General features: G+C 48.5%; 1 protein-coding gene across 1 annotated transcript in view; it reads left to right on the top strand.

Annotated features, from left to right (window-relative positions):
- The window catches only part of COL4A6 (collagen type IV alpha 6 chain), a 70,031-nt gene that overhangs the window by 47,788 nt on the left and 4,435 nt on the right, over nucleotides 1-17,808 (top strand). The window contains exons 26-41 of the mRNA XM_029929683.1: nucleotides 982-1,152; nucleotides 1,852-1,995; nucleotides 2,897-3,022; nucleotides 3,460-3,641; nucleotides 5,786-5,849; nucleotides 6,441-6,515; nucleotides 7,014-7,121; nucleotides 7,219-7,326; nucleotides 7,919-7,990; nucleotides 8,309-8,434; nucleotides 12,358-12,474; nucleotides 12,800-12,961; nucleotides 13,154-13,252; nucleotides 15,070-15,216; nucleotides 15,903-16,019; nucleotides 16,920-17,111. Coding sequence (XP_029785543.1) covers nucleotides 982-1,152; nucleotides 1,852-1,995; nucleotides 2,897-3,022; nucleotides 3,460-3,641; nucleotides 5,786-5,849; nucleotides 6,441-6,515; nucleotides 7,014-7,121; nucleotides 7,219-7,326; nucleotides 7,919-7,990; nucleotides 8,309-8,434; nucleotides 12,358-12,474; nucleotides 12,800-12,961; nucleotides 13,154-13,252; nucleotides 15,070-15,216; nucleotides 15,903-16,019; nucleotides 16,920-17,111 — 2,010 coding nt within the window. The remainder of the gene's footprint in view (nucleotides 1-981; nucleotides 1,153-1,851; nucleotides 1,996-2,896; nucleotides 3,023-3,459; nucleotides 3,642-5,785; nucleotides 5,850-6,440; nucleotides 6,516-7,013; nucleotides 7,122-7,218; nucleotides 7,327-7,918; nucleotides 7,991-8,308; nucleotides 8,435-12,357; nucleotides 12,475-12,799; nucleotides 12,962-13,153; nucleotides 13,253-15,069; nucleotides 15,217-15,902; nucleotides 16,020-16,919; nucleotides 17,112-17,808) is intronic.

Raw genomic sequence — 17,808 nt, 5'->3', positions numbered from 1 at the left:
TCCAGGTGAGGAAATAGTATATAAGCCCACAGACTGACACCCTTACCAGCTCTCCTGCTCAGGGAATAATCTGACTATACACTCTAACCTTGGCAAGGCCAGGGGTCCCCAAACCCATGCTGTGGGGCTGGCCCTCATTGAATTTCCTTCCCTTGTTGTGGAGTCCCCTTCACAGCCCCCCATCAGAATCCTGGGGCTTGCAGCTACTTGATGCTTTTCAATTCATAGAAAGCCAAGTCAGCCATTCAATTAGGTCCTTGGGGGCCCAAATACCTCTGTGGTCACTGATTTAATCCTTTGGTTTTTTAATTTCCTTGCTTTGTACCTGAACATTCCACTCTGGCAGCAACTCAGGAGGTTAATCCCATTGACCAATTTAAAGCCTGGTGAAAGAAGTCTCAGACTACCTAGGAGACCAAATGGGCCTTGGGGATTTCTACAGTACTTGGCACTAGGGGGCCTTTCAACCTTAATGCCAAGGAACTGGTTGACTTAACTGCTTGCATGAGGGATTAAAAGGGCAGCCCTGTATCTGTGGCTCCCTGGGAGGCTGAAACAATGGCTCAGCTTTAACCTCTACTTCACCAACTGGCTCAGGAAACAGCCATTGTGGCTGGATTCAGACTCCAAGTACCAGGAAACTGGAGTCCAGAGGCCACCTTGGCTTCCCAGAGCTCCATTCACAGGCTAAAGTGTGTCACCACTTTCATAAAGGGGGAAGAAGTTCTAATCAGAAGGGGGTTTGCTGGCCCTGCCATGCTGAGAGTAACAGTCACTGGCATGGTGCTCTGGATGGTAAGTGCTAATGCTTCAGCCAGCCAAGAATTCTGCCAGTTAGTAGCCTGCCAAGGCCATGGTTAAAAGACCATTTCCAAAATCCAGCCAGCCAGCCAATCAGAAGCCATGGGAATGGGCAGTGGCCCAGATCTGGACACAACCTTGCTTGACAGGTGTCCCATGTTCTCTCCCATGCTGATTCAGGACATCCTGGAAAGAAAGGTTTAAGAGGCGAGACAGGTCCCCCTGCATCAACTGGAAAGAGAGGCTCGCCTGGGCCAAAAGGCCTTCCAGGATCTCCAGGGCTGACTGGCTTCTTGGGGAACTCAGGCTTGCCAGGGAGCACTGGGTCGCCAGGACTGCCAGGTCCGAAGGGTAAGTAAAGTGTTCAGGAAGGCACTAGTGGGCACCTAAAAGGATCATTCACACTGCCCAGCTTGCCCTGATTCTCTGCCTCGAAAGGGAGAACAATGGGGTGGGGGGGTGGAGAGGGAGGTGAGCAGGACTTTTTGTGGTAAGATGCTTGGACAAAGTGGTTGCTAAGGGAAGACTCCCAGCCACGATGAATCACCCACACTGCTGGCCGGGCAGTACACTGGGCTGAGTAGCACTATCAGTAAAGCACAGGATGGTAACAGTCACACTGGGTTTATGTATTTGCACGATCCACCTACCATGGAGCCTGATTGCTCTCGGTTTCTGTAATCGTCCTGCTAGACACCAGAGATTGGTTGGGAGGCATCTCCATTTTTTACTGGGGTGCATGACTGGTCCAAGGTCAACAACTGGTCCTAGCCCTTTTTTTTCTTTGTGAGCTCTAACTTGGCGACTCATAAGAGAGGTGCCCACCTCTTCTCTCCCTTCTGTTGCTTAGTGTCATGCCTCTGTTCAGGGAACTAGTATAATGTGTAAGGATTGACAGCTTGGGCTCTGGAGTTAGAGAAACCTGGGTTTGAATATTTTCTCTACAACTTCCTAGCTGTGTAATTTGGGGTAAGTTATTTAACCTCTCTGAGCTTCCATTTCCCTGTATGTACATGAGAGATCATAATAGAATTTCTTGTTTCTCAACAGGTGAGAAAGGCTCTGCTGGGCTGGTAGGTTTTCCAGGGATATCAGGTCTCCCTGGGATTCCTGGTGCAAGTGGATTGAAGGGAATTTCTGGGTCAGCTGGAAGAATGGGACCATCTGGACAGGCTGGTAGTGCTGGTGAAAAAGGTAAGCCACAGCACTGAATTCCGAACTTGCCAGCCATGCTTCCCAAGGTACATTTTGTCTGTCAACTTTGTTGCTACTGTGGCTTTTACCCATCTTGTGTTAGTTAATAAGATGTGGGGCTTCTGAATGAAGTCTTTTTATTTTTTTGAAGTATTTATTTTTAAATTTTTAAAAATGTTTTATTTATTTTTGAGACAGAGAGAGACAGAGCATGAGCAGGGAAGGTCAGAGAGCTACAGGGAGACACAGAATCGGAAGCAGGCTCTAGGCTCTGAGCTGTCAGCACAGGGCTTGAACCCACGAATGTGAGATCATGACCTGAGCCAAAGTCGGAGGCTTAACCGACTGAGCCACGAAGGCGCCCCTTGAAGTATTTATTTATTGTGTGTGTGAGAGAGAGAATGCGAGTATGTGAGCAGGGGAGGGGCAGAAAGGGAGGGAAAGAGAGAATCCCAAGCAGGCTCCACAATGTCAGTACAGAGCCAGATGCGAAGCTCAAACTCAGTAACGCTGAGATCATGACCTGAGCTGAAAGCAAGAGTCAGATGCTTAACCGACTGAGCCACCCAGGCGCTCTCTGAATGAAGTTCCTTTAAACCAAGAAACCTAATCACTTCTGAGTTATCATCACATGTTAGAGGCCCCATCATACATTCCCAGATGCTCAGTGGAGGAGGCTTTTGAGTAGGGTCCAACATTGCTGATGGACTTTGGTCTTGTCAAAGGAAAGGGCATGCACATTGATGCGAAGTTGGGGAAACAGGGCCGGGGAAGGGCCTGGAAAGGAGGCCTGGGTCAGGGGGCAGGGGGAGGGGGAAGAGCTGAGATGAAAGGTCAGCTCATGCCTGACCCTGTGTCTAAGCTTCCTCTCATGAGGGTCCCGTGATCTCCACCCCTGCAGGAGACAGAGGCGACCCGGGGCCAGCTGGAGTACCCAGTCCACGCCCTCCAATGTTGCACCTCCGGTTCAAAGGAGACAAAGGCTCTAGAGGCTCAGCTGGATCTGACGGATTTCCTGGGCCCAGAGGTGCTGGGGCAGGCGACAGGGCAAAAGAGATGCTTAGACTTAATCTCCCTCCTGAGAAAGGGCAAGACCCCTGAGACTGGAAGTGGAGGTGGCAGCGGGGGGTCTAAGGAGGCTGTCTTCTCTTGGCCTGAGGGTTGCTGGTCTTAGAGGCTGCCAATTTTCACTGCCACTGCAGTGAACTGAGATTTTGAGCCACAGGCTGTTGTACCTCTGGAGGAATCTGGCAGATGATGAGGCATGGGTACTAGCAGTGCTAGAGCTATGTGGACCAGTCAGTCACCATGAATGGTGCCCCCTAAGGCTGAAGGCACCTCCCCAACCCACACCTTCAGCCCCGAGCCAACCGTCCCCAAGGCTGCACATTGCCTGTGATCTAGGGGAGTAGGTTTTCTCTTGCCCAGAGTCCTTTTTCTAAGCATTGTTTGCTTCTTTCCCAGGTGACAAAGGAGAGCCTGGCCTCCCAGGGCCACCAGGCTTGCCTGGAGTTCCCGGCTTCCCCAGTACCATCAAGGGACTTAATGGGAAACCAGGCCCTCCTGGCTCACCTGGACTACGGGGCTTACCCGGCCTGAAAGGGTCTCCTGGAATCACAGGTTTCCCAGGAATACCAGGAGCAAGTGTAAGTGTGCCCAGATCTTTGTCTCTTCACCAGGGAAGGGCTTCCCTAGCAGGGGGACATGCCCCTGTTGTCCATCTTTCTGGCCCAAGCCCACTCCTCAATCACTTCCCCTAGCTCATCCCAGACAAAGTCCTATCGTTGAATCTGACAGGTCTTCTCACTGTCTCCTGAATGTTCCTGCCTCTGGGCCTTTGCTCACGCTGTCTCTCCCGTGTGACAGAGACTGCTACTCTGCAGCAAAGTCCAATGCCTTCCTGTGCTCTGAGCCCCAGCCCAGGCGCCTATTCCTCCAGGAGCCCCTGAGCTCCCACCCTGCTGGTGTGCTGCACTTCTCACTGCTTATATGAATCCCAGTCAGTTCTGTATGGGTCTGATTTCCTCAGTGAGGTCATTAGGACTTGAGAACAAGAACTGCCTTACCTGCTCTTTTGTGTGCACCCCACTCCCAGTATCACCCATTGAGCCTGGCACACCATATGGATTTGGTACAGGCCTCTTGATTTGTTTTGATTTCAGGAAGACCATTGTTTCCTCTGTGAAAGGCAAATAATCAAATAATCAAATCAGTTTGTCTGGGTTCTCAAGAGGCAGGATGGTAGAGTAGGAGTCCAATTAGATGGACTTGGGTTTGAATCTCAGCTCCATGGCTCCTTAGCTCTATGATTCTGGGCACATGGCTTAGCTTGTCTGAGCCTCACTTTTTTCATCTGCACGAAAAGGGAATGATATTCAAACTTCCTTCAGACAGTAGTGAAGATTAAATGAGATGATATGTGTAAAGCAGTTAGCATGGTATCTGGCAAATAGTGGGCTCTAAATAAGTAGTAGCAATACTTGTAGCAGTATTGAGGAGACTGAACGAATTGGGTCACAGAACACCTATGCTCCTTACAGGCAAAGCCCCTGTCCTTTATTTATTTTTTTAAGGTTATTTATTTATTCTGAGAGAGAGAGAGTATACATGACTGGGGAGGGCAGAGAGAGAGAGAGAGAGAGAGAGAGAGGGAGAGGGAGAGAGAGGGAGAGAGAGAGAATCCCAACCAGACTCTGCACTGTCAGCATGGAGCCTGCCTGATACAGGGCTCAAACTCACAAACCATGAGATCATGACCTGAGCTGAAATCAAGAGTTGGATGCTTAAGTGAGTGAGCCACCCAGGCACCCCAAAGTCCCTGTCCTCTAAAAGTCTCAGTCCATCTGATGGAGGGAACACACACACACACACACACACACACACACACACACACACACACACATTCCTGAAGCAACTGCAGAAGAAATCATTCTCAGCTGGACAGTTCTGACCACTCATACACTAAGAGGAATGGAGTCAAAGTGGGAGGGGTCCAACATGAGCAAAAGCGCAGAATTAGCAGATATCCCAATGTGCAGAAAAAGTAAGGCAAATGCAGGAGGTATCCTGGGTAGTAAATCAGTCAGCACAGTGACCTGGTCCAGAACTTAGACTCCCACCCAGGGTACTAGGTAGCACATGTCTTTACTAGGGACATCGCAACACATCAAAACCATACCAGATAGCAGAGGAATAACTATACTGATATCAGCTGACATGTCTGCTTCCCAGACTCCAATAGTGTGTTGGACATTAGACATACATAAAGGCAGCTTTTCCTGTGAAAATGGTAACAGTAGCCCAAATTCAGATTCCAGGATGCACACATACAGCCTGCGACCTGCTATCCTTGCAGGAAGCTGTAGCTTGCAGGATCTGTGGCTGAGGGCTGTAAGCCCTGCGTGGTGAAACAACACCTTTTCTTGTGCATGATGGCTCCAGGGCTCTGGCTCTAGCCAACTATCTACAGTGCGTGCCAGCAGTCCGCAGCCTGACAGTCACGGCTTGTTTTCTAAGAGATTTGCTAGAACAACCACACCTGATTTCCCAAGCTTCCAATTTGGACAGGCATTGGGAAGTTATGAATGACGAGACCAGGATTCATCTGCAAATAGAATCTCTCCCCTAAAACTTCTGAGTATGCGTTTCTACCCTTTGCTCATGACCCTCCCTTCTACCATTTCACCCCTGCCACAGTGTACAGGCAGTGGTTTGGGGAGGGGAGGGAGGGTGAGAGCAGGGGAGGCCCTGAGCTGTGGGCAGAAATAATGATTTCCATATTGCTTCAAAGGGTTCACAGGGTCTCAATGGAGTTCCGGGACTCCCAGGAGCATTTGGTCTTCCGGGTTCAAAAGGTGAGGAGCATTTTCTCTTTCAATGTGTTTTTCCAGAGCAAAGTGGATTTCTAGCAGGCGCAGGGCTCTTCTGGAAGAAAGCTTTGTGTTTAAAGGAAGGTGAATTGATTTACATTTCCCTTTTGGCCAAACACCCTTTGCAGTCTCTACTCCTCAAAGACATGTGACAAACAGTGGTTTGACCCATGTGCCTGCCAGAATCAGCAGCAGAGGAGACCCTCGCTCTAACAGTCTTTCCCCCTGTTGAACCCAGCCCTCTGGGCAGGAAAACTTGCCGTCCTTGCTGCCATCATTGTTCCGTTCTGGTGATGTTCTGGATCCCCTCCTTCTATCATCTTCCCTGCCCAGACTGAACCTAGAGATGTCTTCCCAGTAGAGATATGCTTCCTGTAAGCAGCATTTCTTGCCGGTGGGCTGAGAGTGTCCCAACCATTTTTTGGTGATTGGTCACTTTTACCCATTGCGTACTTTTGTCAAAGATCTCCACTGTCTACATGGAGTCTGAAAAGGTTTTGCCATCAAAAGATCTCTTTGCTACAAAATGAGCTGTAGCTTCTCCTGACCACTTCAAGAATATCTTCATATCCCCAGGAGATCAAGGCCAGACCCTTGGAATTTCCGGTAGCCCAGGACTCAAGGGACAACCTGGGGAATCTGGATTTAAAGGTAAGTCCGCTGTACTTTTTACCTCATGCGTTTCACACATCCCTCCACACTGAGGATCAGGAAAACCCTGAGAGGTCCACCCCAAGTTCTGCAAGTTCGATCCAGTGCAGAGAAATTCGTACCTGACAGGCAGCCTGCAGTTTCTCCAAGCAAACTAGCCTGATCGTCCTTTAAGACTCATGGGGATAAGTCTAATAAGACCTTTGAGATGATGGCATCCACATCCTTAGTTTATTGTTATCTAAACTGTTTCTTGAACATTTCCACCCATTGCTCCTACTTCTGGGGGCATTCAGAACAACTTTACTTTCCTTAGCAGGCAGCACCTATCAAATGGGAAGTTACAGCTGCCACCATCATTTTCAGAGTCTTTTCACTGGACCTAGCTCTTTTGGCAGGTCAAGTGGCTTCACTTGCCTGCTCACTCCCTCCCTCCCTTGGAGAAATAGATTGCCTGAAATGTGACCTAATTACTCAGCATCTTTCTTGATTTTGTAGGCATGCAAGGAAAAGATGGACTATCTGGTGATGTGGGTTTCCCAGGAAGCAAAGGTGAAGATGGAAAAGTTGGTATTTCTGGAGACATTGGCCTTCCTGGCTCCCCAGGTACTTACTGTGCCACAGGACAACTTTACTTTGATAAAGTGAGGGTTAGCTTTAAGCCATGACCCTTTCTGAACTGCTACCTTGCTTTCGTTTTGAGGACTCCCTGGGATTGCAGGCATGAGAGGAAGTCCAGGACTACCGGGTTCTGCAGGCCGTCCAGGGGCAACTGGGCCCCTGGGAGCCCCTGGCCTGATAGGAACCAAAGGTATGTATTTGAGAAGAGGAAGTGGGAAGAGGGGTTCTTCTCCCCCGCCCCCACTTCCCAGAAAGGACAGCAACTGCTTTATATTACAAGATGCTACCTGGGGCAAGCCATATCCAAGGTAGTCATTGATGGGGCCACGTGACAGATAATGGGAAGGGGAAAGGAAGAGGAAGAATGGAGGGCAAGCAAGAATGGGAAGAGGAGAACATAGGATCCATGGAGAGAAGAGTTAGTGATGAAGGTTGTTGTCCTGGCATATGTAGACTTTTTCTGACTTCAAGATTGGGCAGCGAGTCCCTGGGAGCTGGCAACTCAAGACCTTGGCATTGCCAGTCTGTGTTCTTAAATATATGTAATTATCTACCACCCTGCTCTTAAAACTGTATTGATTTCTACTGAGAGTCAGGAAAAGTGATGGTGCAGAGTGGAGGTTAGGAGTGGTTCAAGTCTCCCTGAGGGCCTTAAGTCATGCCTCAAGGAAGACCACGACCTTTAAAATGAGGACTTTGCAATGCCCTTGGGGGCAAGACCTCTTTCGGACCCTTCCTGATTCAGAGTTGCTCGAGCCATTTCTGATCTTCTCTCTCTTCAGGTTTCCCTGGACTTCCTGGTTTACATGGACTGAATGGGCTTCCAGGAACCAAGGGAACCCATGGAACTCCAGGTTAGGAAGACCCTCAAGGGCAAGCAGGAGAGTTCCAGCTTTTGCAGAAGGCTGGAAAGAGCTGACCATGAGCTCTCAACTGTGGTGTAGCCCATATCCTTAAACTCATGGATCTCCTTGCCAGCCCCCAATTTGAAGTGCCTTGGTTTCTGGAGGAAGGAAGAAGGAGTGTGTCATTGTATCCAGAATGAGCTCTCCTTCCTGTTTTTTCAGTATTCAGCTTCTAGTGTATGTCAGGCAGGTCCCCAGCAAGTGAGAGAGACATAAGGGCCTCCCCCGCACTGAGTTCTGCCCTCCTCTTTCTGCTTCTCCCTCTAGGACCTAGTATAACCGGTGTGCCTGGGCCAGCTGGCCTGCCTGGTCCCAAAGGGGAAAAAGGTTCTCCGGGAATTGACATCGGAGCCCCAGGGAAGCCAGGAATGAAAGGACAGAGAGGTGGCCGAGGTAAGCAAGCCCAAGCCAGGCTTTGTAGAAGCTGAGTAAGGCCTTGCTAGGGAGCCAAGGTTGGGGCTCATCAGGACCATGTGGCTCAAAGGCTTGAGTTGTGCATGTCTTCATACCTCTTGGGATCTCAGAACCTTGTAGAACTGATTCTGAGAAAGAGAAGGGAGGCCATGCTACAATGCTAGGGCTTTCCTGGACGGAGTGTCAAGGAACAGTCTAGTGAGTTCCTTCCTGCTCTCCATTATTAACTTCAGGGTCTCTCTTGCTCACTTGGCCAGAGCCTGAATTTAATGGTCCCGAGGGACAGGGCTTGTCCATCAGCAAGAGATTTGCCAGAAGTTCCTCAATGTCCAGCATGGATGGCCCTCCCAGGGACCTGAGAAAACAGTGTGGCTGCTAGAAGGAGCCCAAGACTAAGAAGACATATGTCTCCCTGGGACAGGCACACACAAACACTTGATTCGGATTCATAGGCTACTAGCAAGCAGGTTTTGCCCCAGTCTTGGCCCCTGACTCATCATATCATCTGAAGTCTCTTTCTGAGCCTCCCTCTCCCCACCTCACAAATAGTGAGAATTAATTCTGATTCTTTAACCCTCCTTAGGAATGTTCTAAAGACCCATCTACATTGCACTCAGTGTAAAGCAAGAAATGAATTTAATGTAGCGTCACAGCTGGGTGTATGGGCTGTGAAATCAGACCAATGGAATCAAATTCCAGCTCTACGTCTCCCCAGGTGTATGACCTTGAACAAGGAAGTTACTTGCCCCTCAATCCCCAGTGAACTCTTAATGTTCCTTTTCTGTAAAATGGGCATAATAAGGGAATCTACTTCATAGGTTTGATGGGGAATCAATGAGGAGTGAGGCAATGTGTATAAAAGCACTTAGCGTAGCACCTGGCACATTGTTGGTGTTCAAGAAAGGTTGCCCAGTTATCATTACACGGTACCTGGGGAAATCATATTTGCAAAATGCTCTGCTCCTCTGTTATAATTCTAGGGCTTCAGTTCCTACCACATTTTATTTATGTCCATGGTTGCATAATGTGTGTATGCTTTCCAGGAACTAATTCTTACATTAATTCATTTTCTGCTGAATTTTATATCAGTGCATCTGCTCTCTCTGCATTTACTCTTTCCTTTGGTCTGGACCAACCTGTTCTTTTCTGAAAGCCAGCAGCTTCTCCGGAGGGAGAGCTCAAACACAGCCCCTGCCTATAAGGGGATCATGTGGCTTCTCTCACAGGAGGTTCAGAGGAGGGGACTCAGATAGAAGCAAAACCCAGATGTTTTCAATTCTGGACTATGAATGCCCGGCCATTAAATTATCCATTTCTTTTCGCTATCTGAGGTAATAAAAATCACAATTAGAAATGCAGTAAACAGCATATGTCAAGATGGATACGTTTCAGGAACATAATGTTGATTTCAAAAAAAAAAAAGGCAAACGACAGAGAAATACACGGGGTATGATTCCACTGTTAAAAAGTTTATAAATAAATGTGAACAACCAATATGTTTAGGGATACCGATATGCATGGTCAAAGTGTGGGCGTGCTGAACACAAGATTCAGGAGTGGTTGCTCCTGAGAGGGAGGGAAGAGGATAGGAAGGACACACAAAGAAATTCAAAGTTAATGCTATCTTCTCGTCCTTAAAGTGGGTCATTGGAACAACGATGTTCATTGTATCTGGGTTATTTTTACTTATGATTTATACATATTCTTCTGCTCTTCTCAACATCTAATTAAAACATTGTTTCAAAAGCATACAGCAAATATACCTCCCACATAGGAACCTCTCTCTGATATGATCATAGAAATCAGTGTAAAATGAAGATCTACCCCTAGGCAATCTTCCAAAAGCACTCTTTGTTCCTATAATACCTTTATCTAAATAATTCTGAATTACACCACTCATTTTCATATTTGCACTAAATATTTAGAAGTTGCATGTGTACTTAGGGCTTTCTGTATTTTTAATGAATTTTTTAAATGTTTCTTATTTTTGAGAGAGAGGATGAGTGGAGAAGGGGCAGAGAAAGAGGGAGACACAGAATCCAAAGCAGACTCCGGGCTTCGAGCTGTCAGCACAGAGCCCGATGCAGGGTTCGAACCACAAACCATGAGATCATGACCCAAGCCGAACTCGGATACTTAACCCACTGAGCCACCCAAGCATCCCTAGGTTTTTTTTAAGCCTCTGACACTGAAGTGAGTTGGAGAAACATGCCATCCTGCATTTTCATGTGCTCATTTAAAGTGTCTCATTCTTAAAGAAATACATGAGATTCTTTTTTTCTTTTCTTTTCTTTTCTTTCTTTCTTTCTTTCTTTTTATTTTTTACTACTTAAGATCAGCAGTATCTCTGTTTCAGGTTTAATGATATATCGGTGTAATTCTAAAATCAAGAAACAGGTAAAAAGAGAAGGCAGCTCCAAAAACTATGAGAGCTTTTAATAATCGGTATGCTGCCCACACTACTATCTGGTGTCTTGTTTATTGGTTTTTGCTTAATTTCAGGAAAAATATGTCTTTCTTTTCAGATTTTTTCCCTTGTGAAAAAGAAAAATACTTCAAAGGTTCATCGAGACATAACTGAACATACTAAAAGTACCACCATTGGCTTTGAAGCTAGTTTTTCTTTTTGTTTTCGTTTTGTTTCTTTTCCAGACCTATAATAATTGGAGACTTTTCTCGAAATTTCTTTTTTTATTCTTCATATTTCCTCAACATTCAGCTAACGATTGAGCTGTAAAAAAAAAACAAAACCTGAATTAACCAATCCGCCATCTTTCTTTACACGTTTTTATGGATTTGCTATTTCCTTACCGAAATATGAGAAATTTGACGTTGATATTTTTGACTTTCCTTGTCAGAAAAACACAACTCAACATTAATCTTTTTGGATTTTATTGTTACAAACAAAAAAAATCATCTCAACCCCCCAGAATACTTTATCAACCAGTGTGAATCTACTTCTCTTCATTCGAATTTCTTCTAGAAGTACCAAAGTAATAAACCAAACTTTCATGCTACAAGTGTAACATGGACTTCTACATGTGTATCTATGGCTTCAATGTGTTTCCCATCAAGATCCCATGTGTATATCTGTTGTGTGAATATTAAATAAATCTTCTGTAATCAGATGAAATTTTTGGGTTTTGAACATTATAGTGGAAATCGTCCGATAAACAGAAAACATGCCACGCAGTATTAAAATGTGAGCAAACAAGTATTCTTGTATCTACTCTAATAAATGACTTTATTCTTTGGCCAAAAAGGTGGAAGGGATTTAGTGTAGATAAATTTGTTCTATTGGCAATTAAGCAAGCACTCAGCTGGTATAATGAATTCCCCTTAAAAGCATTTTCAAGTTTGCCTAGAAGACCCAGAAATTAGCCCTAGAAGACACCAGGAACCACAGAGCCCTTGCAACCTCCATTTCTGACCCAGCAGGTGTCTGTTCGGATGGGCTGGAGCCGGTGCCCCCACGTCACTTTGTAACCATCTCTGGGCACCATCAGACATAACTGGTTAATTTAATGACAATGTGTAACTTCAGTTCCAGGTGCTGCAGTCATGCTTTCTTTTCTTCCCGATTTGAGGGAAATCTGTCTAAAATATTCCCATTTCCAACGACGCTGGGAGCAAGAACTTTCCAAAGCTCCATCCCCATGAACTGCGGCGCCTGCTGTGGGCGGGGCACGGGAACCGGGAGTCGCTGAGACCTAGCCTGTCTCTGTGTGTGACCCTGCTCCTCTGCCTGCTGCAAAGGGAGACTAACGGGAGATCGCCCTCTGCTGGCGTTCGCTGGTCTGGCATCTACCTAGCCGCTTCCGTTTTCTCTGCTTGAATTTCCATTTTCTCTGAAAGCCTGGCCACCCAAAGCCCATGCAGCCCCTTTTATTTATTCTTTGCAGGTTTCCCAGGCCTCCAGGGTCCTGCTGGTCTCCCCGGTGCCCCGGGCCTCTCCTTGTCTTCAGTCATAGCAGGACAGCCTGGCGACCCTGGGCAACCAGGCCTAGATGGAGAGCGAGGTAAAGACAGGAAACCCAAAAAGGTTTGGCTTTTGCCTTCTGTCCTAGTTTGGAGAGATCCTAATACAGCCCAGCCCCATTCCTACTGCTGGACATGGAAGGGCCCGCGAGGCCTCATGTCCCTCCCCTAACAGGACAAGGGAGACTGCAATGGGTTGCATTTTGCATAAAGGGTTTGGGAAGGTCCAGGCGCTGAGACCCCAAATGCAGCAAGAGAATGTTCTCTGCCCTGGGAACAGACTTTGCATTCTTATTAGCCCCAAAGCTTTCAGCGGTGGCCACCTTCTTCTCACCTGCCCTCATTCCTCTCTCATCTTATCCCTAGGCCGCCCAGGCCCTCCAGGGACCCCAGGGCCCCCTGGGCCATCCTCCGATCAAGGTGACCCTGGAGACCCTGGCTTCCCTGGAATTCCTGGCCCTCAAGGGCCAAAGGGAGACCAAGGAATTCCAGGTTTCTCTGGCCTTCCTGGAGAGCTAGGACTGAAAGGTATGGCTGCTTGGCTGGCTGTTGGGCCATTATCCATTCCGCAGTTCGAGATGGCTCCTTCCTGCTGCCCTGTGAAGAGAGGCCAGCTACAAATGCTCTTCTAGCCCTCAAATCTGCTTACTCTCAACCCCTCCACCCCCCACCAGCCCCACGGTGCCAGGCCCTGACTTGCTTTCTTTTGGACTTTGCCAGGCATGAGAGGTGAGCCTGGCTTCATGGGGATTCCAGGCAAGGTTGGGCCACCTGGAGACCCAGGACTTCCTGGGATGAAGGGGAAGGCAGGGCCAAGAGGTGAGTTGAGAAGATGTGCCCAGCTGATCCTGAGCTCCCTCAAGGGATGGGCCTGAGGGTAATGGCCCTATAGGAGTTACACCAAGAAAGCCTGGATGTCTGGGGCAGCTAGATGATGCCCCTCCCGGGAGGCTCTTTCTCTACCTTGAGGATGGCTCTGCCTTCAACAGCTCCCAGGACTGAAGGCCACTGCCATCATGGGTCCGGCCCACTGATCTCCCCTCCGCATCCGTTCTGCATGGCAGGCATTGGGTTTGCACTCATCACCACTCAGCCTTTTGCTCAGTCCAGACAGGAAGAATGACATTTTCCATCCTTTATCACCATCCCCTTCGCTCACACCCAATCCATCAGCAAGCCCTGAGGGTCGCCTCTCTTAACTGTGCCTTGCATCTGCTCACCCCTCGGCACCTCCTTTGCTGCTACCCAGGTCCAAGGCCTCAACATTTCTCATGAGAATCACTTCAGTGACCTGCTACCTGGTCTCTCTGCTTCCTCCTCTGTTCTGCATCTCCCTCAACAATCATTTCTCCACGAAGGGGTCAGAGGGATCTTAGAAAACATGAATCATCCCCTGGCTTCCCATAGTTTAGGACTAAACTGTGGCTCACAAAGTCCTATATGATGCCTCCCTCTTCATCCTCATCATCAGTCCTTCCCCTTTTGTGTTCCTGTTCTTTCCACACTAGCCTCTTTCATTTAACCAGCCTGGTCGACTGCAGGGCCTTTGCATGTGCTAGTTCTACTTCCTGGAACACTGTAACCCCTCCGCCCCCCAGCCCCTTCTTTAAAAAGTTTTTTTTAATGTTTATTATTTCTGAGAGAGACAGAGACTGAGCAGGGAAGAGACAGAGAGAGAGAGGGAGACACAAAATCTGAAGCAGGCTCCAGGTTCTTAGCTGTCAGCACAGAGTCTGACGCAGGGATTGAACTTGAGAACTGTGAGAACCTGAGCCAAAGTCAGACGCTTAACTGATTGAGCCACCCAGGCACCCTACTCCTTCTAATTTCTTAATGGCCTCAGCTTAAATGTCACTGCGTGTAAGGGGCCACTTGTCCCTCTTTCTAAAGCAGGTTCTCCACCCCATAGCGCCCTCTGCTCCCTGTCGCTGTCACTGGACTGTTCATTTCCTTTGTAGCACTACTCAGGACTTGCAGTAAGACTAATGGTATTTGTCAGGCTATGAGTTTTTCATTTTTATCACCAGACCATAATCCCCATAACGGATCTGTCTTATTCACTCCTCCACCCCTTAATCTACCAGGGTGTGGCATATAAAGGCACTTGAGAGATATTTGTTCAATGAATTAGTAAGTGAAGTGGCTTGTTTGGCTTCCCTTAGTAAACCAGCAGGCCAGGCTCAGGGTCCTAGGCTCTGATGCCGACTGAACCTCTGAGGTTGAATGCATCCCCTTGGCCTCCTTGGCCCTGTGCTCTGACCAGTAAGTGAATAAACCAACCATTCCAGCCCTGAACCAAAGCTCAGTCCCCCTTTATTTGCAACAAATATTTCCTGACTTGCCTACCATGTGCCAGTCCCTGTCCTGGGCCCTGAAGAAATAAGATGAATATAACCCATTCCCTGCCTTCAAGAATCTCCCAATTCACTGGGGAGATAGATGGGTAAAGATGACATTTGTGTAAAGTGTGACAGTCACCCCAGAGGTATCCAGTGGGCACTGCAGGGCGGGGGGTTAGGGGTGGGCCGGAAAAGAAAGCTGATGATTGCGACGTAGAAAGGAAGGCTTCTGGGGACCCATGCTGACTACCTCCTTTGCCTCCACCTGCTATCCCCATGTCCCCGACTTGCCTGCAGGCTTTTCTGGACTCAGGGGAGCTCCTGGACAAACACCAACTGCGGAAGCTGTCCAGGTTCCTCCAGGATCCATGGGTCTTCCAGGCATCGATGGCATCCCTGGCCTCACGGGAGACCCTGGGTTTCAAGGCCCTGTGGGCCTACAAGGTAAGGAGGACACCAGAGAAAGTGGACTTCTCGGGGAGCTAAGGCAGCCTTGGCTGAGAGGCTGAAGGAACTGGCGGGAACCTCAGCCCCATGAGGGAACCTGCATCTATTATCTCCTCTGTTCCTTCACAAAGCTCCCAAGCTTCTTGCCAGGAAGCAGGGCCAGCTGGGTCAGCAGTTCTACTTGGCTTTAGAGAATGTGTGGGCAGAGCATAGCAACTGCTCCAGCCAGCTTGTCTCTCTCTAATGTGTTGCTGAGGGAAGGCGGGTGTATGGTTCGGGATAAAAAGCAATGGAAAAAGCCCAGGGCTGGAGAGACAGGAATTCCAGCTTTGCACCAACTGGGATAAGTTAGTAGTCTTTCTGGACCTAGGGGTTCTCACTTCTGACATGGGACACTGGCAGTTTCTGTGCATTGTGTGTGTCGCTGGAGGAGTGGAAGGGAGGAGAAAATAGTGTGAGGGGGCTCAGAAAGGTTAAGTTCAGCGTGATGGTCCCAGGACAGAGATACTAAGATTCAAACTAAGGACTAGCCGGGGAAGCTCAGCCCTGAAGGCTCTAAGATCATGGCCAATGCACCCTCTGCTGGTGAGTCCTGGGCATGACGCTTGAGTCCTTTTCCTCTGGGGTGGCTTTTCTGGACCTCCCCCACTGAGTACGCCATTGTGGGCCTTCTCTCCTTGCAGGCTTCAAAGGTTTGCCTGGCATCCCTGGCAAAGATGGTCTCAATGGACTCCCCGGCCCACCTGGGCCTCTTGGTGATCCTGGCCTCCCTGGACTGCAAGGCCCTCCAGGATTTGAAGGTCTGGTGATGTCAGCACTAGAGGCAGAGGGTTTCTGTGAGGGTATGAGGCCTTGGGAGTAAGCCAGAATCTCAGAGCTAAGAAATAGGAAACCTGGCAGTAAAGTCTGGCACTACTAGGAGCCTGACAAACCAAACTGTGTTCCATTTGTTCCCACCTGTGGAGGATTAGCGCCCTACATTCTGGAAGGCAAAGGACTCTTCCAAATCCTTTTCTGGTTTCTCTTCTAGCTATTCAGAGCTATGACTGTACTCTAGCATGCCCCGCACCCTGCCCTGCACCCCACATCTTCTGCCCACAGATTCTGACCTAGATGGGTGGGGGATGATTCAGGGGATAAGACAATTCAGGATAACATATGGCCAGTACTTACCTCCCCTTTTATATCAGAGATGGCAAATCCGTTGTCCTGAGTAGAGAATAGTTTCGAGGCTTGGTGGGAAAGCCGTGTGATTAATTAGCCACATCTGCATGGGTGGAAGAGAGGGGGTGATTTTGCCCTGCCAACCCCAATACTGCTTTTGCTGCCTCTGATTCAGCAGGTATACTTAGTTATGTCTGCTGAAAGCCTGCAGGCTCCAAGAAGTAGCCCCCTCCGCCCCCTCATCCTCTTGTAGAGGACTCAAGGCCAGGAGGCTGTAGGGGGAAAGCTGGATCGCATGCATTTTCAAACAGGGGACTCCGTAGCTGCATTCCTCTGACGCGGCATTCCAGCTCTACCGCTTACCAGCTGTGGGACTTCTGAGCCTGTTTCCTTATCCACAAATTGGGGGGATAAGGTTATTATGAGGATCCAGTGAGCTAACACACGTGTGTATACAGTGTGCCCTGCTCAATGCTCAGCACAACGTCGGTAGCTGCTGGTATGATCGGCTCACTTTTCTGCTCTGTCCCTCTCAGGAGCTCCAGGGAAGAAGGGTCCTTTCGGGAGGGCTGGAATGCCTGGGCAGAGCGTGAGAGTGGGTTACACCTTGGTGAAGCACAGCCAGTCGGAACAGGTGCCCATGTGCCCCGTCGGGATGAGCCAGCTGTGGGTGGGTTACAGCTTGCTGTTCGTGGAGGGGCAGGAGAAAGCCCACAACCAGGATCTGGGTAAGTACCAGCTCTGACGCTAGCCAAGAACCACCTCTTCGGTCCTCTCAGGCCTTGGTGGGCCCACTGTTGGGTAGTGAATAACAACCAGCAGGCTTCAGGCACACCCGGATTTAAACCCTGGGTCTGGGCACCTGGATGGCTCAGTGGGTTAAGTGTCTGACTCTTGATCTTGGCTCAGGCCATGATCTCAATGTTCATGGCTTCAAGCCCCACATCAGGCTCAGTACTGACAGTGCAGAGCCTGCTTGGGATTCTCTCTCTCCTCTCTCTGAGCCCCTCCCCTACTGGCTCGTGCACACGCTCACTCAAAAATAAATAAAAACATTTAAGAAACGGTTTTTAAACCCTGGCTCTACCACTTACTACACAAGTGGTACCACTTACTAGAGTTAGCCCGGACAAGTTATTCAACCCCTCTGAGCTTTCACTTCCCCCTTAGTGGAAACAAAGCTAATTCTAGAACCTATCTCATAGGGTGGTGTAAGAGTTGCATGAATCACCCAATGTAAATTTCTTAGACCAATGTTTGGCATATTAAGTATCCATTAAACATTAGTGATTAGTAGTAGTAACAAGATGACCTGTGAGGCAACGGTGATTACCCAAGACTTAACTGTATTTGTCTACAGGCGTGCTGACTTGGTCTATTAAATGCTTGTATTACAAAGCAGGTTAATTAGGGAGTCATTAGGCA

The sequence above is a fragment of the Suricata suricatta genome, chromosome X (genome assembly GCF_006229205.1).
Source record: "Suricata suricatta isolate VVHF042 chromosome X, meerkat_22Aug2017_6uvM2_HiC, whole genome shotgun sequence".
Taxonomy (NCBI): domain Eukaryota; kingdom Metazoa; phylum Chordata; class Mammalia; order Carnivora; family Herpestidae; genus Suricata; species Suricata suricatta.
Note: the sequence above shows the minus strand (reverse complement) of the source record. Positions and strands in the feature narration are given on the sequence as shown.